The sequence below is a fragment of the Scatophagus argus genome, chromosome 22, assembly GCF_020382885.2.
Source record: "Scatophagus argus isolate fScaArg1 chromosome 22, fScaArg1.pri, whole genome shotgun sequence".
NCBI lineage: Eukaryota > Metazoa > Chordata > Actinopteri > Scatophagidae > Scatophagus > Scatophagus argus.
The window spans coordinates 11,419,929-11,439,527 of record NC_058514.1 but is presented as its reverse complement, the minus strand read 5'-3'; the positions used below and the strand labels follow the sequence as shown (position 1 = coordinate 11,439,527).

The 19,599-nt window shown below is 40.9% G+C and overlaps 1 protein-coding gene across 5 annotated transcripts in view; it reads left to right on the top strand.

The window, feature by feature from the left end:
* The window catches only part of LOC124054077 (chemokine-like protein TAFA-5), a 128,770-nt gene that overhangs the window by 72,767 nt on the left and 36,404 nt on the right, over positions 1–19,599 (top strand). For all 5 annotated transcript variants that reach the window (XR_006842305.1, XR_006842306.1, XM_046379753.1 and 2 more), the window contains exon 2: positions 4,721–4,870. Coding sequence is in view for 3 of the 5 variants with exons in the window: in XM_046379753.1 (XP_046235709.1) it covers positions 4,721–4,870 (150 nt within the window). In the remaining 2 variants the exon portion in view is untranslated. The remainder of the gene's footprint in view (positions 1–4,720; positions 4,871–19,599) is intronic.

Below are 19,599 nucleotides of genomic sequence, written 5' to 3'. Positions count from 1 at the left end.
CACTTTAATATTGCACATAAATACTAAATGGAAGTATTTTTTTAAATTTAGAAGGGCACTCAGAAATTCTTTGGAAATAGCTGTTTCTCATGTAGCACAGTGCGCAATCTCAGCATGACTCCAGCACACTGCAGAATTTGAAAGAACAAAAAAGCCACACATTTTATAAATATCTAAGCATTGGATTCAGCAGATAGAGCCTCTAAGCAGCAGGTTTTAGCTGTTTGGGGATCTCTTGAGCAGCAAAAACAAGAACAATTCATCTAAAAAATAAATGAAAACAAGCCTCTTGGAAAAAAAAAAAGCTCTCAGACATCTGGACAAAAGATACAAAGAGTCGAAGAGAAAAAAACATTATGTCTCCCTGTGTTGTAGCTGTTCTGGACATTTGTCAAATGGCTGTGTTTGGCAGAGCAATTGTAATGTGCTGAGGAGCGAGAGGAGAAATAATAAAGCATAGGAGCATGTCAATAACATTACGTTGTATTAAGCCGTACGCTCTGCCACATGAATCCATCTTCTGCCACAGTCAGAGCTTTCATTTCACTCTAGGGTGGCCACACATACATTTTAATCAGCCATTTGGCTGGCCAAGCTGACAACTGCTCGACAACACAAGCTGATAAGGGTGATGATAAATCATAGCACTACTGGTACAAGCTTTGGGTTTGTTTCTGGGGACACCTGCCAGTTTTAGATTTCCCACTATTCATGAGACTATTCCAGGAAACAGGATTACTCTTTCCTCTCTTCACAGTCCAGTTCCTTCATAGGATGACTGTGAAGAGATTTGACTACATCTTGCATACTTGCATGTAAAAAAAAAAAAACACTGTTTGAAAGATACTATGCAATTTTGATGACAAGCAAAACTTGTTTTTTGGACCAACTGTATGGTTGTGCTTCCTGGAACCTGGAGTCTTGTTGAAGTTGTGATTTCTGTAATATTTTCTAACCTTTTCTGCAGATCCCTCCAGGCCAACAAAAGGAATACTTTCTTGTTTTGGGGAAGTTTGGTTCAGTTCATTTTTTGCTTTGTTTGTTTAGTTTCGCTATGTTTAAAAGTGGCAATGTATGTGGTATCTCTGGCAGTGCACTCTGGAGGCTGAGCCACAGGGACGCTTGCAGCAATTTGTTTTGGAAAGGAGGGATAGAATAGGCTCCTGCTTTATTGGGGGACTGAGACCAACTTGTCCTCAAGTTCTCTTACACAGTATTTGGAAAGACTGCAAAACACCTAGAATGCATTGCAGCTGAAAACAAGTTTTCAGAACTCTTATTCTCTTTAGCAATTCTCTACAGACTGTCTCTCAGACGGTTTATCATTGCAACTACTTGAGATATACACGGCGAATATTAAACACGGCAAGGGCAACATCTGTTTATCCTGTGTGAGGAACTTGAATTGAGAATCAAAGTTAGATAAAGTAATTTCTCAGGTAATAACACTGACACGTATTAAGCATTAGCCACACTAACGTTATAGCTTAAGGGATGATGATGTTGGTCTGCTGTTTGGCTGATTGGTTTGTCAGTCATTTGCTTTCGTACAGACTTAACTTTTTCAGCAACTATTGCTGATCCACTAACATTTCCTTTATTCATGGCACCACCTACAGAGGTTGACCTTTGTGGGTTTAAGTAAGAGTCTCATTGACTTTTCTGAAACTACTGAATGGAATTGTTTTGTCCGGTGCTTTAGTTTTTGATCAAATACTTGCAAAACTAATGATAACTAAGATTGTGAACATGGTAAACATACCTGATAAATATCATGTGTGATTTGTGATCTGAAACAAGCTAAACAAGGCAGGTGTTTATTAACAATACCGGTAAGTCACACTGGTCATTGGTTGGTGCCGTGGGGGCACACCCTCAACGGTGACTGTCCTATGCAGTCCACTGCTGTGTCTTTTAAATATGCTGGTAAGGACAGAGCCAGCAGAATTTGGGTGTGTAGTTACTCTTTAACAGCTAAAGTGGCATAAAATACACACCATAAGGCCCTCATCATCATGTTAAGTCACCTGCAGAAACATTTAAATGAAACTTAAATCAATCCTATCAACACTAATATGTACCCAATTCCAGCACAGATGTTTCAGTTGAAATATTTCGTGAGGCAGAGTGCAATTATTTTATTTTTATACTGGGTTTAAAAAAAGATTCCTTATCATCCCCATAAAGAAGTCAGTGCAGCTGTATAGAGGACAATATACATGACAATTCGAGACAACAACATGAGAATTAAATTAATTCGGTTTCCTGCTACAGCTGTGACAGTAAAAGCAAGGTCCCTGTTTGATGAAATGTAGGCAATTAATGAGCTCCATCGACTCACGAAAGAAGAACAGAGAATCGCGACGTCAAATCAGCCAGTGTCTTTGAGCTTGTTGACTTCACACGTGGTACCTCAGCGCCACAGTGATCCGCTCCATTACATAAGACATCCAAACAGTCTTTTCAGCTTCTTGCAATGGAAGCGTTCCAAAGGAAAAGGAACAGACAAAGGGAGGAAGCAGGAAGAAGGCAGCAATGAGATGATCTGCAGAGATTGTGGGTGGGGTAGGATGCATGAAGTATAAACACACACACACACACACACACACAGACAGACAGCAGCTTACATGAGAAGTCATTATCTAGCATCACCCAGAGAAGACAGAAGACTTGCAAGTGGGAGGGAGGGAGTTAAGCGAGAAGGCAAGAAGCAGGCACTAAAGCAGGCAAAGGAGGACAGTGGAAGAGGATGAGAGCAGTGGAAAGGGGTGGCGAAGGGGGTGGTGGGGGTTGGTCTTGATCTCCCAAGTGCAAAAGGCATGACAGATTGGGTTTTGTTTGGCATGCATTTTTGAGCAGAGGCATCTAGTGTTAAAATATCTTTCTGAACATTTTTACTCACTTCTCCCATCTTGTTGGCAGACTGGTATTTATAGACACAAACATATTCCACTAATGTATGGCTACTGACTTTAGAGCAGGGGCTGGCTAATGATTAGTATTCTTGAACATCTGTGGTTGAGTTAATTGGCCACTTTCAGTCAGTATGTTTATATATTATGTTATATATTCAGATAATGAGCTGAAGCAGAAGAATAATAAGCAATGGTAAGTAATAAGCAGAAGAGATGGGCGTATATGGTATTATATATATTTTAAGTGCTGTGGTTCACAAGTTAAAACATATGTGCCACATTCTAGTCTGAGCATGGTGTCAGTGGTATCAATTGTAACAGTTACTCATGTTACAAAAGTTCAGTGAAGTTTGTGATATTTTTCTCTCAAATATTAATTATGGTAAAGAAAAAAAATGATTAAAATGGTTACATACTGGATGTTCGCACACATTTCCCCCCTCTGTGGCCATGGCCACCACAGGTTCCAGTGTGTGGATGAATCCTGATAGATCCCATTACCCTGGGTGTGACCCCTCGCAGCTCAGTTCATTAAGCCAGCCACCCAAGTGTTCGGGACTCAAGTCCAGATTTAATCACAACTTCCATCCTCTTGCCAATCACAATTAGATCCTGATAAGCCTGTCCAGGATGGCACCTGAGGGCCTCCACACACAGACAAAGGTTAATTTGCGAGCAGCAAGGGCCCAGCTACAATGCCAAAGGTCACCTGATTGAATACATGCAGGATGTGTGTGTGTGTAAGATGGGGGGCTTGGCAGCAATTACAAAGTTCATCAGTATTCATGTGTTCCATTCGTGGCTAATGGGTACATTACCTTCAAAGAAGTGTGCTGATAGGATGAGGCCCTTAATAGGAAATAGCTTGTGGCGAGTCTTTAGGTAGCTGATATTTAAAAGTAATTTGTTCACCATTGTCTTTTAAAGTCCCTTCACACATATATCTGTGAGCTGCTCAGTGCCTCTGCTGTGTTCCTCTGTCGACTCGGGTTAACGATCTGCTGTCTGGATCCACCAAACCTTGAAGAACCCAGCTAGTTCGTTGTGATTATGAACTAACTAGCTTGTTGCTGGCTTCTTGTGCCATCAGTATGGGGATCTCGACTGCCTAACTGTTACCTTACTTGCCAACATGTCGCAGGTGAACACTTCAGCAGTTTTATCACAAAAGTTAAGTGAGCAAATTCCTATTATACCGTGGTGGAAGAAGTATTCAGACCCTTTACTTCTTAATACTTAATAATACTTAATAGCAGTATTGCTGCATTTTGCAAAGTCCAGAGGTATTATCAGCAAAATATACTGGTTGGTCTGGTAAAATTGTTGTAATTATCTCTCTGCAGTGACAGATTTTCTTCACTTATTATAAAAAATGTTTCTAGGAAGCACATTAGGAAGATCTTGTCAATTATGAAAGATCTCAAACTATCAGATACATTTAATTGAGTAAAAAATTTCTCTCTGAAATGTATTTACTTTAGTAAATGTAGCCCTACTTAGCTTCTTTTCACCACAGGTAATACTATTCAAAACTGAATGTATTGCTTTGCTGTAGATAAATACATACACAACTACAGTACCGTACTTGTTTCAGTGAGTCCAATGACACCCGCCCTCTTGAATTCGGTTATGTCTGTGCAGTGTCCTGCCAACTGAGCTACAAAGGATTATGAAACATAACAGAGCTCGACCACTCATCATGTGACAGAACACAAATTTAACAGAGGAGACAGACTAGTTTATTTTTCCCTGTTTATGATTTCATCTCTCTGACCTCGCTTTCTGTGGTGCAATGTCATTTCCAGGCCAGCTGGCAGCGGGGACATGTGAGATTGTGACACTGGACAGGGACAGCAGCCAACCACGGCGGACCATCGCCAGGCAGACGGCCCGCTGCGCCTGTAAGAAGGGCCAGATCGCTGGAACTACAAGAGCCAGACCTGCCTGTGTGGACGGTAAGAGGAGGAGGGAAGGAGAGGGTGGGGATCCCGGCTCAGTTCAGCTCAGCTCGCTTTCTTTAAGGGGCCACTTCATTGAAAACCACTCAAACATGAGCATGTTTTTCCCGAGGCATGCCAGACTTTTGCATTGAATCCTGTTGGTGCTGAAGGACATGAAGAAAATTAAGTGTAAAATTCAGCGCTATCAAAGTGTTGAATCACATCATCAGTCACAGGGCAGTTAGGGTTTGGCGGTTTTTAAGTTGAGGCTTAAGGTGGATAAACCTTGAATGTGGAGCTAAGTGGATCACAGGACTGTCTTTGTGAGGTTATTAAAGCCTGCAACAAATCAATTTACAGTTGAATCATTTTAAAAAGTGGCTGCAGGGGGGTTTCTAAATCCCTCACCAACAGATGGGCTTATATTTCATGGAGTTGTGACACTATTTGAGGAAAAGTGTGTGTTTCAGCACAGTGTGTTTCTATGAATCAGTTAATTGACAAAAAATGAAACTTTGAAATTTTGACAGTCGATCAATCACAAACAAACAGTCACCCTTTAATACAATGTATTCTACACTTTTGTCTAAATGCAGCTGTACAAAGATAACTTCCCATGAAAAATGCAAATATTGTCACTGTCCTGTGATAACAATGTGTCTGAAAAAAAATCAGCTTTTCTAAGAAAAACAGACCTGTTTCAGCCTAGTGTAAATTACTTTTTAAGATAAGTTAACAGGTTTTTAAATGGTTTACACAGCTAAAGTGGGAGAAGAATTTTCTCAGTCCACAATGGAAGACTTATTCTGTTTTAATGAAAAATTCAAAATCGCTAAATTTGGAGAATAATACGTGTACTTTGTGTACGGCGGTGAGGATGAGTCTCATTATATTACATTAGTCCGCATATACATTTAATGGGGGAAGAAGGTGAGCCACTTCTCTGGTCACCATTCTGCCCTCATGATAGCTCGATGAATTTTAAGGATGGGACTGAACGATGGTTTGACTCTGGGTTTTCTTATTTCTCTTTATGACATCTTCATTGCAGTCCCACTGCATCATAGGGTGCCTGTCACTGAGTCTGCCTCTCAGATGATGGCGTGGGGAGGGACAGGAGGTTTAGGTGCTCAGGTGAAGGCAGGATGAACGGCACTGTTAGTTAGAAAAGACCTGCAGTGAACTGTACCTTTGGATGTCTTGTTTCTGCCAGTGATTCAACTGCGGCTTCACAGTTGTGTCACGGGTTGGAGGAGCTGCCTAACCTCAGTGCGCTGTGTGACTGCCGATCATATGAGGAGAAGACTTTCCACCATGTGTGAGTGGACAGAGGCTTATATCTATTTGTGTGGCAGGCACGCAATAACATGACATTGGAGATTTGACTGATCTTCAAATTCAATTTCTTCCTTTGAGCAAACTGCTTCACACTGAGATTTGCCCGCTTCTTCTGAGTCCTAGAAAGAAAGAATCTGATCTTGCAGACATGCCCACTTGCAGTGTGGAGTCACTCTGCTGCCTCTTTTGCCATTGAATAAGTTGTTTGGATGTTGCATAAATCCACAGTATCCAGATAATATCAGGAAGGTATTTGTCACAATGTGGGCTCCATGGAGCGCTGTGGCATTTCGTGTAGGCGAGGTACTCGTTTCTTTCTGAGCAGAGCTTAAGCTTATCTGACTTAGCTGACTTTTTAAGAGACCTGCGCAGGTGGACAGCAACACAGCCAACTACCAGAGCGAAAAATAAACCTGAAAATCATAGTCTTATAGTTGTTATGTCAATATAGAGATACATATATATAAAATAATATATAAAACCCATTTTAAAGAAAAAAGCTAAATCAGAGAAATAGATACCAGACAGACAAAGTTGCAAGTCCAAGGCGGATAATGATGATGGAGAACATAAAGGGAAATTCTTCTGTGGTGCAGAGTAACAAAATGCTCCTTCTCCATCTTAATTTGAACTGTAAGAACAGTTAGAAAACTAGTAACAGATGAGCTGAGAGGCCTAGAGCCTTCAAATGGCACAAGACCGAAGTGTATTTCAGTCCTGGCTACAGTGTTTTTGAACATTTTTATTGCTTTTAATGGCTTAGCTGAGAAATCAGAGAAAATAAGGAACTCATAATCTAATATGAAATATTATTCCACAGTTAATTATTCAATTTTTTAGTTTTTAGTTTTTTTTAAATTTGAAGTACGAGTATAATTAGCGTGGTTATTCGAACTGATGTTGTTAGCGAGGAGGCACAACAGCTGAATTTCAAAATCTGGACAGTCTGCTGGGTTTACCCTGAGTGTTAGCATTCATTCCCACAGATCAAAGACATACACGTCGATTAGAGTCTGTACAGTAGATCACTCATGGGTGTGAATTTAAGCAGGGCTACTGTGTGTATGAAGTCCTTGCAATGAACTGACTTCCCATCAACATTTGGAAACTGGTGGGACAAATATGGAACAAATAAGTATACTGTGTGAGTATAGATTAAAACCATTACAGGGTCAAAAAGGTTCTATATGAACTTTACGTTAAATATCATACTGGAAGAAATTAAACTTAATATTCAGCCAATCAAATCACAGCTGCAATAGGAGACTTTTTTTGGGTTACCTGACTTCAACTTTTAAAGTCACCCACACAAATATGGACAGTTTTAAGATAACTGTACTTGAGTTGTCTGTTTTCTGTCACCTTTTAATATTGTACTTTTTTAAACTAAATATATTCAACAATTACTGAGTACTTTGCAGATGATTACACCTCTACACCAGGTGTATTATCCAGTATTTAAAGTTTAATTTAATATTCGATTGATTTGAAGATGCGTGTGCACAGTGGCCCTTGTGTGTGTGCATATTTTTCACTGTCAGAGTGTAATTTATTGTTTCCTCCCATGTTGTCGCCTTGCTTCCTATCAGAAAACAAACACACACACACACACACACACTTTTGCTGGTGTTCATATTACAAAATCCCCACAGCTTGATATTATTGCCATGCAGATCTGAGACGCTTGTCTCCACAAATGCAATCTTTTTTGTTTATTTAGACTCAAGCCCTGCTCACTTTGGGAACACCGCAAGAAAGAGAGAGAGAAAAAAAGCTGACATGAAAGACCCCAAAATCCACAAATGCGATTTCAATCAGTTTTAATCTACTTGAGTCCTTGAGGTCTGCTTTCTCTTGTAATATGCCTTTGCCTTGGCTGACACGATCAGTGTCCTTCATGCCTGAGACTCTGCATCCCATCCATGCCAGATAATCCATAGCTCCATCATCGATCTCACATGGCTTTCAGGACGGTATGCGGTAATGAAAACAGAGAGAGTGCTGTAGTGCCGCTGATCTCTAAGAATCAAGTTTTTGTTGTTGTGCAGTTACTATCTTGCAGTTGCTCTGTGTGTGTTTATTGGTTTGAGGAGGTGAAAATGGGAGATAAGCTCTCGACATGATAAGGTTTCTGTAGCTGCGCCGTTTGAGTCGTGAGTCCAAAAGAAGAAAAACAGAACCTTCAAGAATCGCATCTCTGCAGCATGAAATGCTGTCTCTGTCTGACCCATTCTCTTTCTCTGTGCTTTTTTCCCAACTTTCTCTCTCTCTCTCTCTTTCTCGCACTCAAACTATAACAGTCATTTTCTCTCTCTCTCTCTCTCTTTACTGTATGCCTCCGATGTCTCTACCCGTTTGAGGCCTCTATTGCAGCCCAGCGTTGCACAAGTACATGCTCTCCCATCTGCAATTTCATGCTCTTGAGCCTTTTTACCTCTGTGCTTGATGACTTTTAAGAGAGCTGATATTGATTCTTATTAGGAGAGAGAGTGTGAGTGAGACCAAGACAGACTAGTAGAGAGAAAGAGAGAGCTGTCCACTCATGCAGGCTGCTGAAAAGAGTGACAGCTGCAGGAGGGGGCAACTCTGGAGACTTTAGTCCCTTTCACATGTGCACTGCCACCCTGAACGTATCTGGACATTAACAAGAGGAGCTGTATATGAGGGGACAAATGCCTGAATCATTCGGACCAGACATTAAATGGGCTTTACCCTGCCACCTCCTTAGTCTGCGCCGTGTCTTAGTAAAAAGGGGGGAATTCATGGTGATCGAGAGGTCACATTTATGACATGTCTGTCATCCACCATTTTGCATCATGACACAGGCGTCATTGCAAGCCCTGCCCAGGTGTGACTCCTCACAGACTAATTCCTGTAGGTGAGAACGCTTCTGACGTGGACAATCTCCTGTTGTCTGCCTCACGTGTGAAAGGGCACATCCGGACAATGTCTGGAGTTCATATGAGAAAACGGCTTTAGAGGAGCTTGTTGAGGGTCACTGGCTGTGGCGCTTACAGCTCAGCGGGGAGTCTGTGCCTGAGGTGTTTACGTTTGGTCTCCTTTCGCTGGGATGCTGACATTGATGAAAGCCTCGAAGGCGACCAGTTTTGAGGGGCTCAGGCCTCCAGATAATACTGTGGATAAAAACAGTGTGTGCATGCCTGCTTGTGTTTTCAAAAAGAGAAAGAATATAACACTAACACAGTGATGAAAAAAATACTAAGAACATCAACTCCTGTGCTGTACTTTAAGTAACGAATTTGTTTACTTGTGTGTCCATGTCTGCTGCTTTCTAAGTTTATTTTTATTTCCAATATTTAACAGTTATGTCACCTGTCAATATGAGATTTTTAAAACAGAACGTGTAATCCGCCTCTAAAAATGTAATTCATCATTTGGTGCAGAAAACCTGCATCTTATCAAGTTATAAGTCAGATTTTTTGATTTTACAGATTTCTTTGGGCCATTTGGAGGCAGCAGAAACAAATTCTTAACACAGCATTGACATATCATCACCTTGTTAGCAACTTGTTAGAAACATTAGAATTCATTTGGAATCATGTTTCTGGCCACTGGGCAAATGTAAGTATAAAATTCACAATTTTTTTAGCTCTGTTTTGGTCTCTTCCAACTTTGAGGGAAATAACTTGCTCTTTAGCTGCTACATTCTCCAGTTAGTCTCTAATTGTGTCTGCAGAATTCAGATTGTCAGTTTGTACACTGTTTGAAAGAAATATCAGTTATAGCATACATTTTAGTTTCATTAATAAAAGTGAAAAAATCTGGCAGTGCATTTTTAATATTGTGCATCCTCCCTCCATCTTTCAAGTTTCAAGCTACAAACTTTGGTCTTTCAACTTTTTGATACACTTTTTTTTTTGTCCTGACTTTTGTACTTTATTCAGTGAAAAGATTTTTTGGATGTAATTATAATCAGGACAATTTTTGCTAATTAAACTGTGTAACAGTATATGCATAATGTAACATCAGAAAAGGAGCCTTTTTGTCTCCACAATGAGTACTTTTGATCCTTAAAGTACATTGTCATATCTGTAAAGCTGCATTGCAAAAAAAAAAAAAAAACCCTTCAAACTTTATTTGTCACAATTTTTTAAATACACTGAAATTCCTCTCTGCATTTAACCCTTCACTGACTGAACACACACATGCAACATGCAGTGAAACACACAGGAGCAGTGGGCTGCTGTGTCAGGTGCCCGGGGAGCAGTTGGGGGGTTAGGTGCCTTGCTCAAGGGCACCTCAGCTGTTACTAATGGAGGGGGAGAACTGAGTCAGGCAGTGATAGAGACAACAGTATGCGTCAGGCTGGGTTTGTGGCCTATCAAAAAGCACCAGAGCTCCAATCCTACTGTATCAGCCCATTGGTTTGACTTGATCCAGGGAGGGGGAGGCGGAGGCCGCGGACTGGAAAAGATGGTCCAGTAGTGCATCTGTGATGTCGCACCTTCTCCCTATTTTCTCCTTCTCTTGGCCCTTTTCTTTCTGTTTCACATGCACACATGCGGACTGAAGACTGATGACCACAGGCTGCGGCCTTGTCAGAAGGAGAGGAGGGGGAGAGGGCAGGCAGATGGGAACCGCAGCCTGAGGTGGGTTGCTTCTCCTTGGGTGTGCTGGTTTGGAGGCTGTAGCCTCTAAACTGGAGCGGGACACAAATCACATAGTGCTTTTTATATACCGATCACGCCCAGGATGCACAACCCTCCCTGTGAGTCTCTTTTGCATTCTGCCTTTTCTTAGTCACACTAGTGCTTTTGACAAAATACCATTTTTACGTTCCAGAATTTTCCAATTTATACTTCATCATTGCAAAAATATCCACTTTGAAATAATGATGCATTTTGATTGCTTAAATCTTCCATTATAATGTTGATATTATTTGTAAAACTGTTTTGTCTTTTCTTTTTGTTTTGTTTTCCCATAACAGAAAACATTTTGTAAAAAAAAGGTAATTGTGTCCAAATATTACATTTTTCATTTTGGCTTCAGTCTGATCAGTAAAATAAGCTAGTATCTGTGCGGTGTGAGTCCATAGTGAATCATCCTGTCGCCTGTGATTATGGGAAATGCGCGCACCAAATAACTGTCAAAATAACTGCAGCTATTTGGTTACAGAAGCAGACAGCAAAACAAAAAAAGAAAATATGAAAATCGAAACCATTTCACATGGCTGCAACTGACTGATTTCAGGGTCATACTGAGAGCAAAAGTAAATGCGGTGCTGATGTGACACTGTGACAGTAAATCTGATGGTAGAGGTAAAAAATAAAAACAAATCTGGAGGGAAGAAATCTGTTTGATATTCTCTATTTGAATTAGATTCAGAGAATGAAGAGTCTAATGCAGAAAGGTCTGATCATGCAGACTTTCCAATCAGTGATATTATTTTTACTGGAAGGTTTTTTTTAATTTAATAGATTTAGGTGCTCTAAGTACTCAAGTACTTGTGTGTTGAGTGAGAGTTAGAAAAAGTGTCTCCTTCTGTTGCAGTTTTTCACAGCTTTTCCTCCATACATTGGAGGCAAGCTGCTCCAACTGTAGAGCCATTGGCTTTACACAGAAAAACAGAATCAGAAAGAATGAGAACCAAAGTCCCAAACGAGTGTCTGTTTTTTTTTTTTTTTTTTCTCGATTCTGTTCTCTTTTTTGGGTACTCTGAATTTTTGGAAATATTAATGTGGAGCTCTCCCTCCAGAGTGACTGGTATCAAAACAGCGTCTTTGTAGGTTTACACACACACAGAAATACTGAGCCAGTTTGTGTTTTGCAGTATGACAAGCAGAAATATAATACAAAGAATGCTTGTGTTTTCCCCCCTGGGTGAGAAAGCTGACGAGCGGTGCACATTAGCATAAAAATAATGCAAAGTGTCGTGCTCTGGCTTTCATTTTGTGGCAGAGCTACAGTAAGTTTTCCATCCATTAACCTTGCATTATGCTACTTTGTAGCCTCCCTCCCTGCTGAATTCCTCAATAAGCAAAACCCATTTGCACGGCTCTTTAAAAAATGACCCGTTTTACGTTCAATTTCTCATTAAATGACTCACAACACAAAGTTTATGCATACACTGAATGGCACATATGTTTTTAATCAAAGGCTCTAATGAAAGACACTGAAGTCAGATTTATTTTGACACTCTCTTTCCCATATTTCAACATACACAGATACAATTAAGGTTATGCAATTTTCAGGATTGTTGCTACTGTGCCAGCACAGACTTTAAATGGCTGATAACTAAGCTAAAGTATTTCATCATGTCTTACTTTGATGCCCGCGATCATTTTTGCCAAAACAGATTGCTGCCATTACCTTCTTTTCTCCAAATGATGGATGTTAATGCAGCCAAAGATGCATAAGTAGTCCACGGGAAGTGTGTGTGTGTGTGTGTGTGCACAGGAGTAATTCCATATGCATACATTGACTGTAAATATTTAATATCCCAGATGATATAGCTCATACAGATGACATCATGCATTCAGGCAAGCCGTTATGCTCTCTCTTAATGAAGCTGCATTATCCACATGTCCCTTCTGCTCCAAACCCGTTGCACTCTGCGTTCATAAATCTGCAGGCGCAAGGTGATGAAGTGGACCCAGGTGTTCCAAGGTTCTGAGATGATGATAACGTCAGAGGTTATTGATGCCCCATTGTTGTGCATCTTGCTCTCTGTGTTTTATTATAATTAATCCAGGTTGAATGAGAAACAGGCAAGTAAAGTTCTTCTATAGAAGTGCTTTATCAGCATATGTTAATGAAAAGCAGTCACATGGCCACTTCAGATATCTTTTGACGCTCCGCTTATATTCTGACAGAGAAAGTTGGCGTTGTGAAAGCATCTGTGATCACCGGTGATTTTGTTCTTGAGGGGGAAAAATATAATTTATGTATAATTCTTGCGAGGTTCTGTGCTGATTCAATGCCAAATCATTCAACTGAAGATCAACTCTGCACTAAGTGTTTATGAAGAGGGATGTTGGCTCAGTAGATTGACTTCATGTGCTGCGTCTGGCTTTCAAATGAGCCATCAGGCTCTTGTGTTGAAGTATTACGGAGCTCTTCATAGAACGGGATTCTTAGCAAGGCCAGCACACCAATCACTTGGTAAGCCCATCAGAGTCATCCTAACATCTCGGCCTTATAAATCTTCAAGAGCTAATATGTGTCTGCTCAACTGTCACTCATTCCCGCCTTGTCTTTTACATCCCCTCAGAACACAGGCTCACGCAAATTGAGACATTACGTATTTGAACTCACACATAAAAGCGTACAGATGAAATAAATCAGCACATATGAATACAGTAAAAAGAAAAAAAGACAGATTTTCTCCATTTTGGTTTCATTTGTCAAGTCATTTTTCTTTTTATATCTTCATCTCTGACACCACCCTCATCAGGAGATGAGGAAGGGGAGGAAGCCTACGCAGCCTTTTGGCTCCACACACTGCAGAGCACCTTCCTAAACGCCTGCCGCCTGTCCTCCCTGTTTCCCACAAGTCCGCTCACCAGCGCTGCGTGGTTGATGGTCCATGCTGTCGCCCTCTCCACCTCGCTGGTCTAATTGGAAGAGAAAAGTTCCTCCACCGTGAATGCATGTCCAAGGGGCTATGTGTGTTCACCAGGCTACGGGCTGTGAACAATTAATTAATAATTACTGCTTCTACGTACTCCCTCAGGGTCAAGACTGCAATTTACAGCAGGAAGAGGGCACCAAGTGCTGCTGAAACACTGATTGTATAATGTTTCAATAGTCTATCAATAAAATCCCATTTTTTCATTTTGATACTGATACAAATGTAGAAAGAAATACTTACATAAAAACAGAGAAAATTAAATGGAAGTCCAACAATTTGGTATAAAAATGTGACGCTGACTGCTTTCACTCCTGGCAACAGTCTTCAATAAGGGTCAAATATTTGGTATAACAAACCAGATTCAGCAGGCGTCTATTTTTGGAGTGAGTGTATTGCACAAAAATTTGCTTAATAATGTCACCAAATCACAAGCTCCCTAAAAGCATTTGGAGGAAAGGGAACAATGTTGACACCGACAACTTTAAGATGCTGTTACAAAGCATGCTGCGTTTGTCACTTTATCCTTAAGTTTTCTGATCATTTCCTTTAAATCACCTCAGGAAACAAATGAAATCGCTTTTTTCATCTACAACCATTTCAGACATCATCAACAAATCTGGACAATCTGCACAATCTTTTAGGACCCTAGACAAATGTAAATTTTTCCCCTTCTGGCAAAGATTGAGATGCGATAAAAGACAGCTTGTTCTTCAGTAATTCCCCGTATTTGTCGGCCTGTGACAAACATGTCCGCACTGGACTGTAAAGTGGCTTTTATTGCCTGTTGTTGATGGAAGCTCAGGCGAGGTGGGCTAATCAACTCTGGATTCCCTCGTGCCATTTGATTTCTGCTGGCAATGGAGGGCCTGCCAAGAAGGAAAGCGAGTGTTCACTCCTTCACTCGCTCACTCAGTCACTTGCTACTCAGATCCAACATACACAAGCCCATCTGGCACTGAGAGAGAGAAGGCGCTTTCCCTTTTTAACCCCCATTACTCACGAGGTGCTGATTCCATATGATGGGTGTCAGAGCCCTGCAGTGTACATCTCCCCCATTCTCCCTCACCCAGTTATCTTCCTTTTATCTCTTCCTTGTGATTACAGTTTCTTTTTTTTTTTAAGTGCTCAAGGGAATCAGGTGGTTGGGACCCTGGTATGGATGGACAAAAGTATGGACGGATGGATGCAGAGGATGCGTTGTAATGGACTGGCAACATGATATTACAGCTCTGCCGGGAGTCAAGGGTGTGTGCTAGCTTTGACTGCCAGGGACGTGAGGGGAACGTCAATAGGAGAGGGAAAAGGGGAGGTGATGTGCAGTAGTCACAGTGTCAAAACACAAGCAACAACACAGCGAATGCAATTACCCATTGCGTTGTATCATGCTATTAAGCTCATGTTGGATAATTTTAATGATGGACAGAAACAAGCTGAAGTACATTATTTTTACACATTTTTCAATGTTGATTCTTAAAAAAACAAAATGAGGGGTCTATGTGGCCTTCACATGGGAGGCGATGTGTGCGTTTGAGATGCTGCGGAAGGAAGTAGATGTAAATATAACATGCTTGTGATTATTCTTTATCTTCCTCATTAAAGCAGCGTAGGAACAGCTGCACGAGTACACTGGGCAACTAAAGAAGGGAGGCACTCTATTGTGACTGAAATGATAAAATGCATAATTAGGTAGTCAATGTTGTGTTCCATCTCTCTCTCTCTCTTCCCCTCTCTTTGCCTCGCTCTGTCTTGCGCTGATAGGTGCAACTCTGTGTTTCCTCTCCATTTTCAGAAATGATGTTGTTCATTAATGCAATGCAATTTCAGGCATGGCCCTCTCCCTTTCTTGCTATCGCATTTTGTCTTTGGTAATTTACCTTTATTGGCTGGCTTAGCAATTTCATCTGAACATGGGTTCATTTAATAATGTATGCGTCTTGTTGTTGTGTACCGTTCCAAACCCCACCTGTAATTGCCATGCAGCTGGGTGCTCTCGGTTGGATGGATGCACCAGCTGAATGCGAGGACTCGGCGTGGAAGACAGGAGGACAAAGAAGAAAAAGGGAATAAAAATAGAGGAGGGAATCGATCTGTTTGTCTTGGTCTGAAATTGCAGGCCCAATTTCAGTACCTATCAAAATAATTAGATTCATCCTCATTTTTGTTTTTGAGGTTATTTTCAGTCAAAACTTAATTTAGATGATTGCCTTGAGTTTGTACAGCCCTGTTAAGCGTGACATGAATAATTACAGCACATGCACACATGCAGTGGTTTACAGGACTATCATGAACCCATGCGGCTAGCAGGCCATGGCTAAGTGAGCAAATTCTACAGTTGTACTTGCTAGAGAGACAGGCTGAAAGAGAAGGGTCTACACACTGATCTGTGCCCTCTGTTTGTGTTGGTTGATGTGCTTCTATCACTTGTAAAAGAGAAGCCATGGGAGATGACCACACAGGCATATAGTTAATGTTAAGCTCAGGATTGTCAGAAAGCTGGTTTAGATGAATTAGTGTGTGGACCTGTGCTGTTCTGCACTGAAGCATGTGGTACTTGTATAGCATAGCTGTATTGGAAAACATATACTTTTTTAATATGAAAAACAGCATCAGCTTTGCAGGGAGGGCAGGTTCTCAACTGTCTTGCACGTGAACTTGCCAGTTCCAGTTATCCGTTATTTTCCATATTTACCATGTCGGTATGGTAAATATGTAGTTTGAGCAGCAGTTCCCTAATTAGCCTGATCCATTAAATCGTATTTGTTTAATCCACACAGAAACCAAAGCATAAAAAAAAATATGCTCTTGACCAATAAATTTCTGAAACTTCAACTGGTCCCACCTCTGGTACGATAGCCCTACCCTATTTTTGTGCTGGTACACAGATTTTTGACTTATGTACCGAGCAAGGCTAGCTGTATTTAAGCTAAGTGGCTGCTGGAACCATCTATATATTTGCTGTTCAAATGTGAGAGTAGTATCACTTTTTTCATTCAATTCAAAAAGCAAAGAAAGTGTATTTCCCCAAATGCCAAAACTGATTTAATACCCGATTGTGTGTCGTGTGTCTTCTTCCCTGTGTCCTCCTCTGTGCTGTGTATTTGTACTGTCCTGAAACACAACTGCAGTCACCCTCCACTCTCATCTAATTGTTCTGCAAAGCCCCGCGAGGAGGATTGTGGTCACAGTTGTCTTTGTCCTTGGGTTGGAGCACCACTGGCTCACCTTGCCAGGAATAAAAAAGAAAAAAAAAAAGCCAGGCCTTCTGTTAAGTGCGCATGTACATAAAAATGTGTGTGTGCACATGTCTGGGTGTTAGTATGTCCCTCAGTAAGAGGACAGACATTATTATCCCCACCCTTCACACCATCCTGTCCAGAGGAGCCTTTTAATCTCCCTGTGAAAAAAAAAAAATTGAACAAAATCAGATGAATGAAGCAAAATAGACAGAAGCCCCCCCCCCCATCCCCACCCCCACCTCAACCTGATCCCAGTGCATCATCCTCTACTATCACACGGGGCCAATTTTTATAAGAGCAGGTTATGGGACATTGCATGGCCAAAATAATATTAGTATGGTGGTGACAGGCATGTGAAGGCAAGATGAATCTGCGATAAAAATAAAGGCAAATGAATACAAATGGTGTCTCCTTCACCTAGAGGAGGGAATAAATCATATGTAGGCTAATGTGCTCTCTCTCTCTCTCTCTTTGTCGCTTTTTCACATCACATTCTCTCTCTCTATCTCTCCCTCTCCTTTTCATTGCTTTTCATTCTCTGACTCACTTCATCTGATTAAGTTAGCTACAAAGTGTCCTTCTGTATTAATAATCCGCTCAGAGAGGTGAGGGGGAAAGCAGAGGTATTTACTGTATGTAGGTGTCAGAAATGTCACTGGAGAAATGCAGCAGGCCTTGCTATCTCACTTGTGTAAGTGGGATGCCTATGTGTGGTGCTTTGTGTGTGTGCGTGTGTGTGTGTGTGTGTTTCTTTCTTCTCTATTTCCGTACTTATGTGGTCAGCTGGTAACTAGAGAACACAGACGCACAAATAAATCTCCCAAATCACCAATGTCTGCTGATGTACTCTCCTGGTGCTGTACTGTTTGTGCTTGTGGGATAGTGTGAGTGATTCAGGGCTTTTCAGAATAATTCAAACAGCGGTTTCCATTTTAAAAACACAGCTGCCATTTTAACCTGACCATCTACTCTTAGAGTGTGTAGTCTGAAGCTAAAATTAAATGTACATACTGATTTTTTTTTCCCCCTATAGCTGCAATCCACTTTAATGAACCGACATCTTGGTGTTTTAGTTGGTTATTGTACATAACAAAGTGAGGCAGAAAGCAAATCCAGTCATGATGGAGAAAAAACGATAGACTAGGAGTGGAAGATTAGGCTACCATTACTACCAGTTTAGCGGAGTAGTGGTAATGCTAGGCTAACTGCTTCATGAATTTTGGTTTGGTTAAGATACATGTTAATCACACCTTCAATTGTATTAAATTGTAGATTAATTTGTTTTTGACATCAATGTACTGCAAATACTGATACAAAGAAACACAGAAACAGGCTACATTTCGCTCTGTAAATGAGAATGCAGTGAAGATTGTCCACAGGCTGTCTGCTTTTTTTCATGTTGTTTGTAAGTTACAACCTAAAAAGGCATCTAATGAAGGAAATACAATCTTTCTGTTCATTTTCTGTTTGTTTTTGCAACCATTTTTCTCAGTCTCACTGCTTCTGTAGTTGCCGCTCGTTGCCTTTAGAGAACAGCTTTTACAACATGCTGGCAAGCTTCATGGTTCCCTTTTGGTGCTAGTAATCCATGCAATAATCCACATGATTCCCCATGTCCATCTGCATGTGTTTGACTAATTTCATTAATTCCTTAACTCCATTCAGCTGTCCACCTTGATGATAGCCTGGATTAAAAATCTCCTGACACCACTTTGAACATGCAAACATGGAGCTAAGCCAACAATCTGGAGGGGAAACGGCTGGACACGTAAGAATGGACTGGACACTTTGTCCACTGACTGGTAGAGGACAGGCCAATGTGAAGAAAAGGGAAGTGTAAAAGTTACATGTGATGTTTTTATGCATAGATGATGCATCAGAAGGCAGAATAAGTGCATGTCTGGGCATGTATGTGTCATGGCAATTGACCTGGATTACCACAAGTTTATCATTTGTAATGACTTGTACAGTGTGAGCTATGCCCCTAATTTGTGCCTATTTTGTGCCCAATTGATCATTTCAGCATTTCCTGTTACCCACATTGAACCCACATTGACATGTTAACCCACTGGTTGGCATATACCTTGAAATTCTAATGACTCAAAAATATTTATCACATCAAAAGTTCCAGATTGTGAACCAAAGTTTTGAAACATTTCTTCTCTGAGCCGCATAAAACACTGCTGCTAGTTTTTCCCCTCCCTGAAAATGGATAAACTGTGGTGTAATGGGACCGGGCTAGACTGATTTGAGGGTGTAGAGGGCAAGTCCCAATTGATAGATGGAAGAGGAAAAGGTAAAACCTCACAACAGGTGATTGTGTGTTGCATGCACACCCGCAGGCTACCAAACCTTGCTCCCCGCAAATCTCTCTGAGTCTAAACTGAGGCCAGAGGTTTGGTCCCAAGGGGAACAACACTTTGTATGAGCACTTACTGGGGATATAGCACTTTAAAGGCCGGGGATGTTGAAATGTGTTGTGTACCAAAAAGGGTTTTTGCCAAATACTGATTCTGTATTCACTGGTTTTGTAACAGACCACTGCTGTGAATCCAGTTAGAATGTTAAATTGTACACTC